The sequence below is a fragment of the Podarcis liolepis genome, assembly GCF_965112155.1.
Source record: "Podarcis liolepis genome assembly, chromosome: 10".
NCBI classification, from domain to species: domain Eukaryota; kingdom Metazoa; phylum Chordata; class Lepidosauria; order Squamata; family Lacertidae; genus Podarcis; species Podarcis liolepis.
The window spans coordinates 30,324,854-30,338,895 of record NC_139562.1 but is presented as its reverse complement, the minus strand read 5'-3'; the positions used below and the strand labels follow the sequence as shown (position 1 = coordinate 30,338,895).

At 44.8% G+C, this 14,042-nt stretch overlaps 1 protein-coding gene across 4 annotated transcripts in view; it reads right to left on the bottom strand.

Moving 5' to 3' along the window:
- Positions 1-14,042, bottom strand: part of LOC310687325 (TGF-beta-activated kinase 1 and MAP3K7-binding protein 1) — a 51,359-nt gene that overhangs the window by 29,764 nt on the left and 7,553 nt on the right. For all 4 annotated transcript variants that reach the window (XM_083462323.1, XM_083462326.1, XM_083462325.1 and 1 more), the window contains exon 2: positions 3,335-3,572. In XM_083462323.1, the coding sequence (XP_083318449.1) occupies positions 3,335-3,572 (238 nt within the window). The remainder of the gene's footprint in view (positions 1-3,334; positions 3,573-14,042) is intronic.

Genomic DNA, 14,042 nt, shown 5'->3' with positions numbered 1-14,042 from the left:
CAAGTCTGATTTTATTGGCTTCATCTGGGTTGATTTTGGTTAGGCTAGCTTCGACTCCGCATATGATGTTTTCCGTGGGGATGCGTCTCGGGGCGACTGCAAAGTTGAAACCTTTGGAGAGTACTTTGGTTTCAGTTGAGGTGAGGATCCTGTCTGATATGTTATGTACTGTTTGTTTCATGGGTTGTTGTGGAGGGTGGCTGGGCTTCTGGCGTTTCTCTAGTTTGTGGAGTTTGTTGGTGTGTCTGTCTGTCTTATGTGAGGTCTCAGTTTCAGCTCTCCAGACAGCTAGTTGTTTGCATTTGTCCCAGAGTGCAGGGTGGATTTTGTTACAGAGTTTGAGGTGAAGAGTGAGCAGATCTTTGTTGGTTTGGTTTAGTAGGTATCTTTTCTTATGTATTTCGTTTCTGATTAGGGATAGTTCAGTTCGTTTCAGGATCCTTTCGGTAGCTGGGGTTTTAGAGTGGAATTTAAGTTGGAAGCATGTGGGAATTAAGTTGTTGTCTCGGCAGTTGCGTAGGAACAAGAGATCACATAAGATGGTGGCTCATCTTATGTTATATTACATAAGATGGTGCAGTACAGCCATCTTCTCAGAAAAACTCTTCACAAGCTCAAGAGGTCAAGACACGAAAGCTTTAGCAACTAATCCACACCTAATGACCCACCTAAGTGGTACTCAGAATATCACTCAAGAAATCACTCAAGATATCCCTCAAGTAATTAAGGAACAAAAGAAGAAAAGGCACACTAACCTGGGAACTTCCTCTCTGCCCAGAACGTTGGAGGCTATACACCACACCCCCTCAACAGTATTTATAGGAACTCAAACACTGAGATCCTGCTCTGTTCCAGTAACTAGAAGCCGAAAGCACCAGCCTGAAGATGACGAGTGAGACCTCGTCGAAACGTCGCCTAGACACCCCAACTCTTACACGGGAAGACACCCGAAGACACCAAAACCTGCATTCCTGTACCCGTGAAAATCTACGAAAGCATATATATATATATATATACTCCCTTCTTTTTATATAGACATTTATTTATTTAAAACCATGTTTTCTTTGGGATTCACCTCTTGCAATGAGAGTGTTTATCTCATTTTGTTTAATGCCCTAGAGAGCTTTATATTCATAGCTGGAAGTTGGGTGATAGAAGGCTTAAGAGGGCAGAGAAGCGCTTTTTGCAGTTTCCAAATGACATTCCAGGGAACCTTGAGGATTCCTGGATCTTTGTCAGCTCTTCGCTGAGAAGATCAGTAATGGCAGGCTGGTTTCTCTGAAAGGTAACTTGCTCACCACTACCAATTTCCCCCTACAATGCACAGCCGGAAAGGAGCTCTAGGGTCCAACCCAGTCCAATGGGCATTTTTACCATGTTGTCAGAATCACCTGCCTATTTGTATGACTGATGCTCACAGAGACAAAGGATGGATGAATCATAGCAAGAACTCACGCACGAATTAGAACTAGGCTTAAGAGAGAGAGACAGTGGAGCAAGGAGAGGCATACAACAGGCTAGAAATAATAATGAAATCACAGATGAAGAGAGAACTGGAGGAAAGCATCAAAACAAGAAGCTCTGCATTAATTATGGAGGGGATGGGAGAGAAAAGAGCGAAAGCCAGAGAAGCCAGGCATACAAAAGATGATGTGGTTATGAGTGCAAGGATTTTCCTCCTGGCTCTACAACCCTCCGGCTGAAAATATTAGGTGCGCATAAGCTGCTCCAGCTCTAAAACCTTGCAGCGGTTTTCTGTTCCACTTCAAGGATCCTGGTGGCTGCACTGGCAGACTATTCCCTGTGCTGAGAGAGAACGGCCATCGCAGCCCCAGGCTGACTCTTGCCTCTCTGCTCCCCCATTGCACTTGCATTTCAGTTTGGTTCTTATGGTTCACAGGAAGCAGAAAATAACTTGGGCCTTGCTATGAGAGTCAGGAGTTTGACAGTCCTTCAGAGCCCCCAGAAAGTGCATGGCACACTGGTTTCAATGGTGCTTTAACTTGGTGTATTCGAAAGTGACTTTGGATTCATATCCGTTTTGATTAGAAAAAGCTCATCAGCAATTAGGAGGTAATTCTGCAACCCAACGTACCACCACCCTGCACTTAAAATATCTGGAAAGCTGCCATTCTCATTTCTGATTTTGTCCAAGAGCTCTCACACAAAATATGAAAATGCTAACTGGGGCGGGGGATGAAATAGGGAGAGGGAGTGATTGCAAAACCTCTCGAACTACTTTTATTCATTACAGAAACAAGCCCAAAACTAACATGTAACTCCCCTGTAGGTCATTTTGCCTTTCTCTGCAGGAATTATTTGTGTACTCTTGCTTACATGAACATGACCAATCAATGATCGTTTTGTGGGTTAATCTTGGCTCACTGGTGACCTTACTAGGGACAGGTGCAAATTACTGAGCCTAAGACAGTCTTGCCAACTAGTGTAGTGCAGCGTGAACTAACATTTTGCAGTTATTCTGCAGGGACAGATCCTGATCTACGTGGGCGTCATTTAAATCAATTTGTTCTGTACAGATATCGATCCTTGTCCTTGAGCACGGAAGAAGTTACACTGCAGGTCAAGTGGCTTATCTGAAGACAGGCCAGCCAGGACATGAACCAATTTGCCGTCTTTGTCCATTGGACAAAGAGCATATACAGAACTGGTCAGATAAATGATAAAATAGGAAACAATGAAATAAATAGGAATGTATGGAGCAGTTTTACACTTGAGACCCTTGGACTGACAGCAGCCACCTCAGATGCTTGGGACTGAACCTAGGACCTTCTTCATGCCAAAGCTGTGTCCTATCATGGACAATTTTGCCATCAGGAAAGGGCTTTGGGGCAGAGATCTAGGGCCTCATTCAACAGAATGAGCAGCTGATCCCTTCCCAAATGCAGCAGGGCTGGCTTACCCTATTTTGAACCATTAGCATCTAAATGAGAGGAAAGGACAGGGCCATAAAACCAGTTAAATCAAATCTATAAATTACCTAACTGCCCCATTCACCCCTGAACTAGGGGTCTTCCCCAACCCGATTGGGTGAAACAGGAAGAAAAACCAATAATGAAAACTGGGAGGGGAAATGAAGATGATGGAAAAGAGGTAGAGGCATTTCCAACTGTGGTGGCTTATCAGCAAGTTTATGAAATAAGACAGGCCTCTGTGCAGCCCAATCCTAGGCATCATTACTAAGCCCCTCTGTGGACAATGAAACATACACTCAGCAAGTGCGCACAGGACTGCAGCCTTCTTCACAAAGAACCAAGGTATAAACACAACCATCCGTATGGAAACCCCTGCGGTACTGATCTGCTGGAGAGCTCACCAGAAACACCAATATCGGAGAGCACAGCTTTCTTGCGGTCCTTGACGCTGCTGATCTGTGGAAAGTAGACATCGAGCGCCAAGTAAAGAAGGCAGCTGAGGAAGGCAAGGACTCCCACGGTGATGCCATAGTTGCAGGCGTTCTGGTTGCGATTAAAGATGCAGTACTCTTCCTTTTCATCCGGCCGGTTGACGTAGCCTTCGTTCACAATGCCGCCAAACACAACGATGGAGAAGAGCTGGGTGTGGGGAGGCGAGAGAGGGGTTTAGAAGATTTCACTCTACGTGCTGGGGATACAAACCAGCCAGGCAGAAGCACTTGTAAAACCCAACTCATTTCAATGGAAGATTTATTCAAAATCAGTTCTAAAGCCTTTAGTATTTTCCCCCAGTCCCTACACCAGGCATAGGCAAACTCAGCCCTCCAGATGCTTTGGGACTACAATTCCCATCATCCCTGACCACTGGACCTGTTAGCTAGGGATGATGGGAGTTGTAGTCCCAAAACATCTGGAGGGCCGAATTTGCCTTTGCCTGCTCTACACAGTACACAGTATTAAAAGACAGCTAAGACAAAAATGCAACCTAAAATGAACAAAACAGCCTGTAGGACAGGAATTTGGAAGTTTCAAACACATAAGACAGGGTCTGATCTTATGGTGGAGGGAAAGCTTGGGCAAAGTTAAGCCAAGCGAAGACTTAACTATGCTGCAGTGTGTGGCTGGATTGTACCCCAGGTGTTTTAATGCACTATTTTAGAAGCTCCCTAGATCTGAACAGCCCCTCCTTGCTTTCAGCCATCGCTGGTAGCTAATTCAGCTGGAAGATGCCTGAGAACGGAAGCAGTGTTATTTCTAAGTCACCCAGAACTAGTAATTCGCCACCACCATTCAAGCACCCACTCAGTCTTCCACCTGCCATCTCTGCAATCTATTTTCCCATCTGTTAGCTCAGGATTCCTGCCACCGCCTACTTTCCTTTGCTTAGCCGAATATTACGACTACTACTGCTACAATTCTCCACTTCCCATTCATTTATTTAATGCTAAAACACACAGCAACTATTGCTGTGTGGTTTTTTGTTTTTTAAGTCTGCCTAGCACTGGAAAGGCATCAGCCTCAGCACCGGAAGAGTCTCTCTGGGGACAGTTACTAAGTCAGGGCAGCGCCATTGAAAAAGCTTCCACACAGGCCTCCAATGGCCTGACATTTGACGGGGTGGGGGAAGAGGACCCATCTGAGGAATGTCTTAATAACAGGACAGGCTTGTTTGGGAGGCAGTGGTAACTTAAGGTAATCTGCTCCCAAGCTATTTAAGGCTTTTTATAAAGATTAAGACCCAGAGTAGTAATTGTAAAACTGGGGAGGTGTTCTACCTCCCTATCTGCAGTCACTCAGCAATCCCAGTATACAGACAACCTGACTGTACCTCTGGAAAACGTTCAGATATAGTTTTGCAAGCATCGTAATCATGGAGCTCTCAACAAGGTCATCTATGTGCAAACATTTTCCCCTGAAATCATACACCAATTCCCCCCATCCCTTGGACCACTTGAAAATTGCTGATTGTTTTGGTAGACTGCTTAATGTTTTTTTTTCCTTCTGCCTTCCAATGTGCTGTGCTAGATGCTGTAACTGTATTGTTATTGCTTGCTTTATTTCTTAGATCGTATATTTTTGAAATACAATTAGAACTCCATAGAATTCCGTATCAATCCGCTGTCCTTTAAGAACAGTGGAGGGGAAACGTTTGGTGTTCCATTGATGATCTAAAGCAAGGGGTTCTGCAATTGCAACTTCTCAGTGGCATCTCTGAAACTCTAGAATAAGTTCCCCATGGAGGTGAACCTTGCTGCATCGCTGCTTTCATTTAGGAAACAGGTAAACACACACTTCTTCCACCAGGCCTTTGTTGGAGAGGAAATGTGAGGAAGAATATCAGAATTGCAAAATTAGGTGATTGCTGAAACAGTTCTTATTTTAATTAAAAAAAATAAAAATTGTCCAGTAGCACCTTAAAGGTAAAGGTAAAGGGACCCCTGACCGTTAGGTCCAGTTGCAGACAACTCTGGGGTTGCGGCGCTCATCTCGCTTTATTGCCCGAGGGAGCTGGCATACAGCTTTATACAGCTTCCGGGTCATGTGGCCAGCATGACTACGGCGCCTCTGACGAACCAGAGCAGCACACAGAAACGCCATTTACCTTCCCGCCGGAGCGGTACCTATTTATCTACTTGCACTTTGACGTGCTTTCGAACTGCTAGGTTGGCAGGAGCAGGGACCGAGCAACGGGAGCTCACCCCGTCGTGGGGATTCGAACTGCCAACCTTCTGATCAGCAAGTCCTAGGCTCTGTGGTTTAACCCACAGCGCCACCCACGTCCCTTAGTAGCACCTTAGAGACCAACTAAATTTGTTCTGGGTATAAGCTTTCATGTGCATGCACACTTCTTCAGATCCCATCTGAAGAATACCATCTGAGGTGCTACTGGACAATTTTTTTCTTTTTTTATTTCGACTGTGTCAGACCAACACGGCTACCTACCTGAATCTAGTTCTTATTTTAGTTTGTCATTTTGATATTTTACATTATGTATTTTGCTTTGAATTTGCAAACTGCCCTGTCAACTGTTTTTTTAAAAGTTGGTATAGAACTCCTTCAATAAATATGCCCAAAAGTACTTTAAGTGCAGAAAGGAACAATCCGAGGTATACCTTGATATGGAAAGAGTCTATTTCCAGAACCCAGACAAGGCTTCTCAGAGCTTACAGAATCCAACACTACTGATAATGGTTCATCCACACCTGAACTAAGAAGTCAGAATTGCTCCACTCAATTCTGGACTGCGGTTTTCTTTCCTTTTCTATTCATAGAGAGAAGGGAGGAAAATTGTGCTCCCCTTGAAGCTGTCTGCCTGAAGCAACCGTTTTCTAAACCCTGTTTCTAGCAATGAAAAATGATCTGGCCACATCATAATAATAAAAAAGAAAACTTCTAGCTATTGATTGGGAGCAGAATGAATTGGCTGTCTGCCTCCTGACCCGATCAATGCACATGGGAAAGAAGAAAAACCCTTCTCACAACACGCACCAGATCAGGAACCTGGTGAAAGTGAATACTGTACATTGTGAAGACTTTAAATTCAGAAGAGGTCTGGGGAAGAATGCCAGTGTCCAGAAGATGCCATTTTAAGCATCCTTTACCATTTTAACTGCCCCCCCCATAGCTTCCTTACTCTGCTTGCCAACGCTTTTGGAAAATACTTTGCATATCCATCTATTTCCCTAAAGCAAACTGTTATGGTGAGGTACAGTGGTACCTCTGGTTATGAACTTAATTCATTCCGGAGGTTCGTTCTTAACCTGAAACTGTTCTTAACTAGAGGCGTGCTTTCGCTAACGGGGCCTCTTGCTGCTGCTGGCACACGATTTCCGTTCTCATCCTGGGGCAAAGTTCTCAACTCGAGGTAACTCTTCCAGGTTAGCGGAGTTTGTAACCTGAAGCATTTGCAACCTGAGGCGTTTGTAACTCGAGGTACCACTGTATTCTCCTTGCATTGCCACCTCCAGAAATCAAGGCCTGCAAACGTGCGATTTCCCCCCTTCTGGCCCCAGTACTGCACAGTAAACTGAGCAGTTAGCGTAGATGAACCTTCTGAGTGCCATGTGATGCCTGCAGCATGATACCCGTTTGGAGCAGGCTATTAAGCCCTCCTGAGTATCATGTGATGCCTCTGCAACTCAGCCCATTAATGTTCCTTGAGCCCCATGGGAGGAACTCTTGTCATTCTCCCTCGCCATCCTACTATGCCCATCTTGTTTTTCAGTTAGGCTCTGCATGCTTCTTTGCTCCCAGCCCTTAACTCACCATGATTCCCCGTCAGTCACGAGGCTGCTACAATATCTCCCTTGCTGAAATTTTATAAATTGAGTTATGAAAAGGAAATTGTTCTGTTACATAATATTCCTCGCTGGATTTATAATCAAATCTACCCCGGATGGAACAAAGGAAAAGCTTTTCTTGTATTTGCAGGACCACTTGCCAAATATAGAGAGAGTTCCAAGTTCACAGCAAGAAAAACGAGGAAGCTGCTGGCTACAGATTATCCAACTCCCATTTCATTTCTATTCAGCCATTCACAGCTGCAAGCTTTGGGTACCTCCAGAGAGCCAGGAACGAGATTATTTCTCCCTTTGCGTATTCTTATTTCTTACTTCATTTATAAAAGTAACAATATTTCTAGCCTAATCCCTCAGGCTGGGATAACAGCCATTTTATCAATATAAAGTAATATACTCAATCATACATATAGATTTAACATTTAATGGTTAACACATCCTTATAGCGTTTCCCCACCACTGAAAACAAAACGTTAAAAAAGCTATAAATCACTTCTGGGTGATACCCATGCTCAGAATTTAGCAGATCTCTTGGAAAACAAGTTTCAGACTCAAAGTTAAGCAAGTAATGTTTTAAGGGTGATGAAAGTGTTTGGTAGCAGTTCAACAAACACACTTTTATTAGAAGCAAGGGTATTGTTGGGTACTTAGAAGCACTTTGGGCAAAGGCCTTGAATTTCCATAACATTTCCATAAGCCAATTTAGATGTATAGACACCTCTGGGAAATTAAGATGGTGGGCAGTTTAGGGTCTCATTAGCATGGTGTCCAGCCACCCTACAAGCAAAGTAAAAATTATTTTTATAAAGGAGAGGAGAGAGGAAGGGATAGGAAATATGGGGCCCACCACAGAAGATCTGGGATCTGGGCCACTCTCTAACAACATTTACAGTCGTACCTTGGTTTTTGAACAGCTTAGTTCCCTAACGTTTTGGCTGCTGAACATTGCAAACATGGAAGTAACTGTTCCGGTTTGCAAACTATTTTTGGAAGCCGAACATCCAACAGGGAGATTCCTGCAGTCAATCAGAATCCATGCTTTGGTTTTTGAACGTTTTGGAAGTCAAATGGACTTCTGGAACGGATTCCGTTTGACTTCCAAGGTACGACTGTAGTATCAAAAAGACCTCAAAGGCATATACACCAAAAATATGCTAAAAAAAGAAGCTTTTATTGTTATCATAAAAATGCTGCTGGATTAACTGTTTTAAGAAATGATGTTATCCATTATGCACACAGAATCAGTCGGAGTGCCCCAGCAAAGCTTCACACACGCTTGCCTGATAATACGTCTGAGCCATCACCTGGAATAACCTGTGAGAGAGAGGAAGCAAGGTCAGATTCCAGCCGCAATCCTGCTTTTCAGATTTCTTAAGTTACTCCATGCTGTTAGGTACACATTTTTTAGAATAGAAAGAGAGCAGAACCAACCCAAGCTATGCTTTTCAGAAACGTCTATGCTGCATCCATCCAAAATTGTGCCATATGGACTTTGAAGATAAGAGGATTCCGTATTACACCCCCAGAGACATGCTTGGTGGCAGAACTGAGCACGCGTGCCAAGAAACTCAAACAGCAGGAGCACGCTGGCCAGTTCACCACACGTTACAGTCACTACTGGAAATACTGAGGTAACTTGTGAGTGGCATACACTGGAATACGTTCATCGGGGCAGCTTTGATCCAGACACACGTACAACAGCCTTCCGAGTTATGCAACTGCTGCAACAAATGCCAGCGTGGAGCCAATGGTGCCATAAGGGCAAGACTTCAGGGCAAAAGTCTGGGGTTCCACGCAGCAGAATGTGCAGAAGGAGCCCCAAAGACAGCTGGGCTGCCTTGCAACATTTGGAAGGAAATGAAGTAACACACATTGTCACTGACTGAAAACTGTCCCCTCCGCTGGCGAGACCATGAAGTCCAGAGTCAAAAATTACTTGGCTTGCACCACTATGTGGAACCACCATAGTTCACACGTGGGGCTGCCAGGAGAAGGCAGGGTTAACGCAAGTTCCATTTCTCAATCTGAACCATTGCTCTCCAAAGCAATTAGTTGTTTCAGATATATTTAAATACCTCCTTAGTATGCCCCTCAAACAGGCAAACAGTAAAAACATTTCATCGCCCGCAGAGAGCAAGCGACTGAACTGCAGCAAACTGATAAGGATGTGAACTGCGGCCTACTCTCCTTCCACTGTTTGTTCCTTGCCTTTGAATGGTATTTACAAGCTGCTGCATCTGGCCCCTATCCCCTGCCCACTCCCCCAGCTTAACTGCTGATCCCACAGCATTAGCTGGTTTACCACCCGCTGGAAGAGATCAGCACCAATGAAGGAAGCACACAGAGCCATTTCTGTTCCCTTGGAGACTCATTTGGAACCAGGACTGGATCCCACTGCGGCCCTAGTCTAAGGCTACGTTAACAAAAGCAGCTGCTTTACTCTGACCCACCCCTTGCCAACCTGAGACCTTCCAGATATTTTGGGCAACTCCCAACAGCTCTAGCTGGGACAGGTGTGCCGGCAGGGGCTGATGGGTTTTGTAGCCCAAAACATCTGCAGAGCACTAGGCTGAGAGAGGCTGCGTTTAAGCAATCTATCACACCTAGCCAGAGAGAAGAAGAAAAAACAAGGAGGGAGCATGTAAGGCGGTCCGATCCCAAGTCTGCTCTTGTACCTTTAAGAGTTGCTCAGAAGAATAATTTCTACCAGGCAGGACTTCTCCTATCATTGCAGCTCTAAGATGGAAAAAGGCACAGCGGGGGAACTGTTCTTTCCATGCAAATCTGGAAGAGACAAGAGCCCTGTGGACCTGTCAGCCTTGGGGAACAATAATAATATCCCTCTCCGCAGAAGAGATCTCTATTGCGAGTTGCAGGGAGGGAGCAGAGCGCAGTGGCAGAACACATGATTTGCACGCAGAAGGTCCCAGGATCAACTCCCAGCTTCTCTGGTTTGAACGACCAGGAATCAGGCAACTGAGAAGACCTCTGTCTGAGTCTCCAGAGACTGGCTGCCTGGCTTCCTTCCTTCAGCACAGCTAACATCCTGACAGACTGAAATGTACAGCCCAACCCAGTGGGCTAGATCACATGTGAGGAACCTTTGGCCCTCTACCTGTTGCTGAACTACAACTCCCATGTTCACTGGCCATGCTTGCTGGGGCTGATGGGAGTTGTGGTTCAAGATTTGGAAGGCCAAATGCTCCCCACCCCTTGTCCAGATGTACAACAGACTGGCCCAGTGTAAGGGAGATGTTAATGTCCCACAATTCTCATCATCCCTGACCACTGGCCACACTAGTTGGCATTGATCGGAGCTTTAGACCAACACATCTGGAGGGGTTTGCTCTGATGGCTCTACTGCTGCTGTTCATAAAACCTCAGGGAAGCTTCACATAAGTTGCCTCTATACCCCAGGATAGCTCCAGCTGGTGGGATGCAGGAAAGGCATATATTTCTCAAAAGCACTGCAATGTTTTTGTCAATTGGCTGACTTTTGTGGATGGACAACAGCACAAGACATATAGCTGGCAGAACACTTTGCAGGAAAAATAAGACTGCAGGTACGTTCCACTGTTGCTATGGATGCTAATGACCCATACAGCTGCCTTGGGCAGTCCTCAAGGATAGTCATTACCTGGAGACCTGTCTGCCTGATTTGACTAAAGCAAGAGTCTCTCTCAATCCCCCTTCTTTTGTGTTGATAATTCCAAAGTCAACGTTACTCGTGGAACAGAGTTTGCTTTGCTGCTCTCTCTTTTTTAAATCAGAGACCCATCAGCTCTTATTGCATCTGATGGCAGTCTGGAAGCTGATCTGTATTTCTGATACAATGCTAAATGGTGTACAAGGTTCAGACGCTAAGAGAGCTCTTGGACCTTAAAAGTTTCATTTGGGGTAGGTGTAGGATCTCAGCAGGCGTGGTTTCTCCTGTCTCTGCAGCATTGCAAAAAGCAGAGCCTGATGAACTCCAACAATGTACCTGCAACTCAGGATAACACTTACTGAATCTGATGGAAATATACTTTAAATCCATGAATCCTTACGCCTTGACAAATTTGTTGGCCTTTAAGGTATCACAAGACAACTTGTCATTTCTGCCTTGTGTGTAACCAAAGCCCTGGAGGAATCCTGAGCTCTGGACCCAATAACCGTATGCTGGAGAGATTTTGATGCCATTAAGAGGCAACAATGACTTCTCTGCTATTTATTTTTTCAAACAAAGTAAGAACTATCCTAGTGGGTATATGAAGTGGTATTTGTCAAATACAATGATCCTGAGTTTTGAATGTTCAAGCTTTCACTGGGGAATATTTTAGAACTCTCAATTTGGTGTTTTTATTCCACCTTTCCTGCAAGAAATTCAGGATGGCAAAAACAGTTTGATTCCCTTCTCATTTTATCCTGACGTTATCCCCATGAGGTTGGTTGAGATAAAACCTGGTCCAAAGCTTTCTGGCAGAGCGGAGACTCTGAATCTGGGTCTTCCACTCCTCCTCTTGGACTCTAACCATTGCACCACAGTGGCTCCCTTGCTCCAAAAGGGTGCTCCACTGCCACCCACGCCCCAGTGCTCTGAAAACAATTCAGTGAAGCAGCCTTCCCCAATGTGGTGCCCTCAAGATGTTTTCAGACTACAAGTCCCATCATCCTTGACCACTGGCAATGCTGACTAGGGGTGAGGGAAGATGTAGTCCAATAACATATGGTGGACAGCAGGTTGGAGAAGATGCCCTGGATTGTTGCTTAAAACTCACTGGGATCATTGCATTGCTTAACAATGTTTGCTGAACCCATCAGAGTCACTGGGTTGTACACAAAGCTCTACAACCCTCCAGAGCAGATTTGGGTGGGTGGGAGCTACAGAGAGGAAAGTCCTGTTCCACCAACAGAAGTACCTTGCACTAGCAGAAGAGACTATTGCCCACCACTTATTCTCTTTACTTTTGGACTCATGGTGCCTCCCTCTTCCATGTGACGTCATTCGAAGACATACTTTGAATCTTTGAATTTTCCTTCACATAAAGGGGAAGTTCATGAGGGCGGTATGAAGGCTTATGTTGCTTGGAATGTCCGACAATGTTTCTGTTACTAACAGGGCAATCTTTTCCATGTCTACTCAAAGTAAATCCTATCAAGTGCAATTTGACTTAGATAAAAGGTTTCTTGCATGCCACCCCAACCTCTGAGTGGCGCAAGATGCCGGGGGTTCCAGGCGCTTACTCAGGGATTGTGTTTCCTTTTGGAATGAGGCACAGCGGAGACTGCAGTGTCAATAGGTTATATGGTTCATTTGCACAACCTGAGCCTACGATGGAAGGCTTCGTACCATTAACACCCAAGAGGGTCATGCTTTCGCATAGTCACAGCCTTGAATTCAAACAGAAATCAGGCATGGCTCTCTCTTTCTCTGCTCTTCCAGCTTCTAGCTCCCATAACTCAACTCTCCACTCTGGCCTTTTATCTTTCTAACTAACTGACACTTGTAGAAGGGAGAGGCCGACCCATTTGTTCTCTAGCACAGAGCCACTCCCTTTGTTCCCTTAATGGCCCATACTTAGTGGGCCACTACTATGCTGGCTTGGCTATTCCAGCAATTGTGCTGGATCCAAAAATTAGAAGAGGGGCTCAGGCATACTGCCTACCCCCCCCCCAAAAAAAACACCCCTCATAACAGGTGCATAGGATTGCAACGAAGAGGTTCGGTTTGAATGCAACAATCTCACAACGTTAGCAAACATTCTGTGTTTCTGCATATGTTGCTTGAAATAACGAGGAGTACCTTTTCTGCCACAACTTGCTGCAAGCTCACATTTAATTCACAGTACAGCTGCCACCTCCAATCTTGCTCAGCATTTAAGCTTCATGCATTCTCATTTCGGAGCACTTTCTCTGCCATTTCCTGAAAACAAATACAGCATATCCCCATTTGCCCGACGAATCGTCCCTCTGTGCTATTTCCCTCTGCGCTGCAATGAAAGTTCAGCTCTGCTCTATTTTATAGACAGCTTGCAAAGGTCTTTTTACATTTAAATACTTCCAAGTGAAAAAGGTGGGCTTTAAATATGGCTTGGATTCTATTTTTTGAAAAGCCCTATTCTGCAGATTAAAAAAAAAACCACACCTTAAACAGGCAGCAGCTTGTTAAAAATCATTACCATACAATTATTATGATTTTCCAGACAGCCATTTTCCTACTCACATGATGAAGTCCCTGTCAAAGAACTTTTAAATGAATGCCCAGAATAAGATCTCCTGAAACAGCACATAATGCTATAATAAAATGTGAATGTGTAACCTATAAAGCTACAGCTTGCTCAGTGCCAGATATACTGATGTACCCAGAGACAAATTGCAAAATGGAGGGGACGGGAATGATTGCTGTAGATCATGTGACAAATAAGGCTGCCAAATCTTTTCTCCACCAGAGCTCCCATGCCTTTTTTAACACGTGCAAGGCAGGTGGAGGAACATTTTCCTGATAGTAATGGGGAAAGCACTATGGGGGAAAGCTTATCAACTCTGCCCTTTGCATCACAATTCCAGGCTTCATAATTACCGGTAAGTTGCACAGTGTGGGACTTATTCTCAGGTAAGGCTCCATTAACACAAAAAGACAAAAACCCTCTTATGAAGATTAGGGGCCATGTTGTGTTTTAATAGAGGTTGGCAACATGACAGCCACAGGTACAAAGGGGCCCAACGAGGCCTTCCCTTGCTCCCAGAGGGTTCCCACCCCTGTTGAAATTAGGCATGAAGGATGTATCCTGTTGTAGCCAGTGGAATAAGTGGCAGTTTCTGGGGTGCCCAT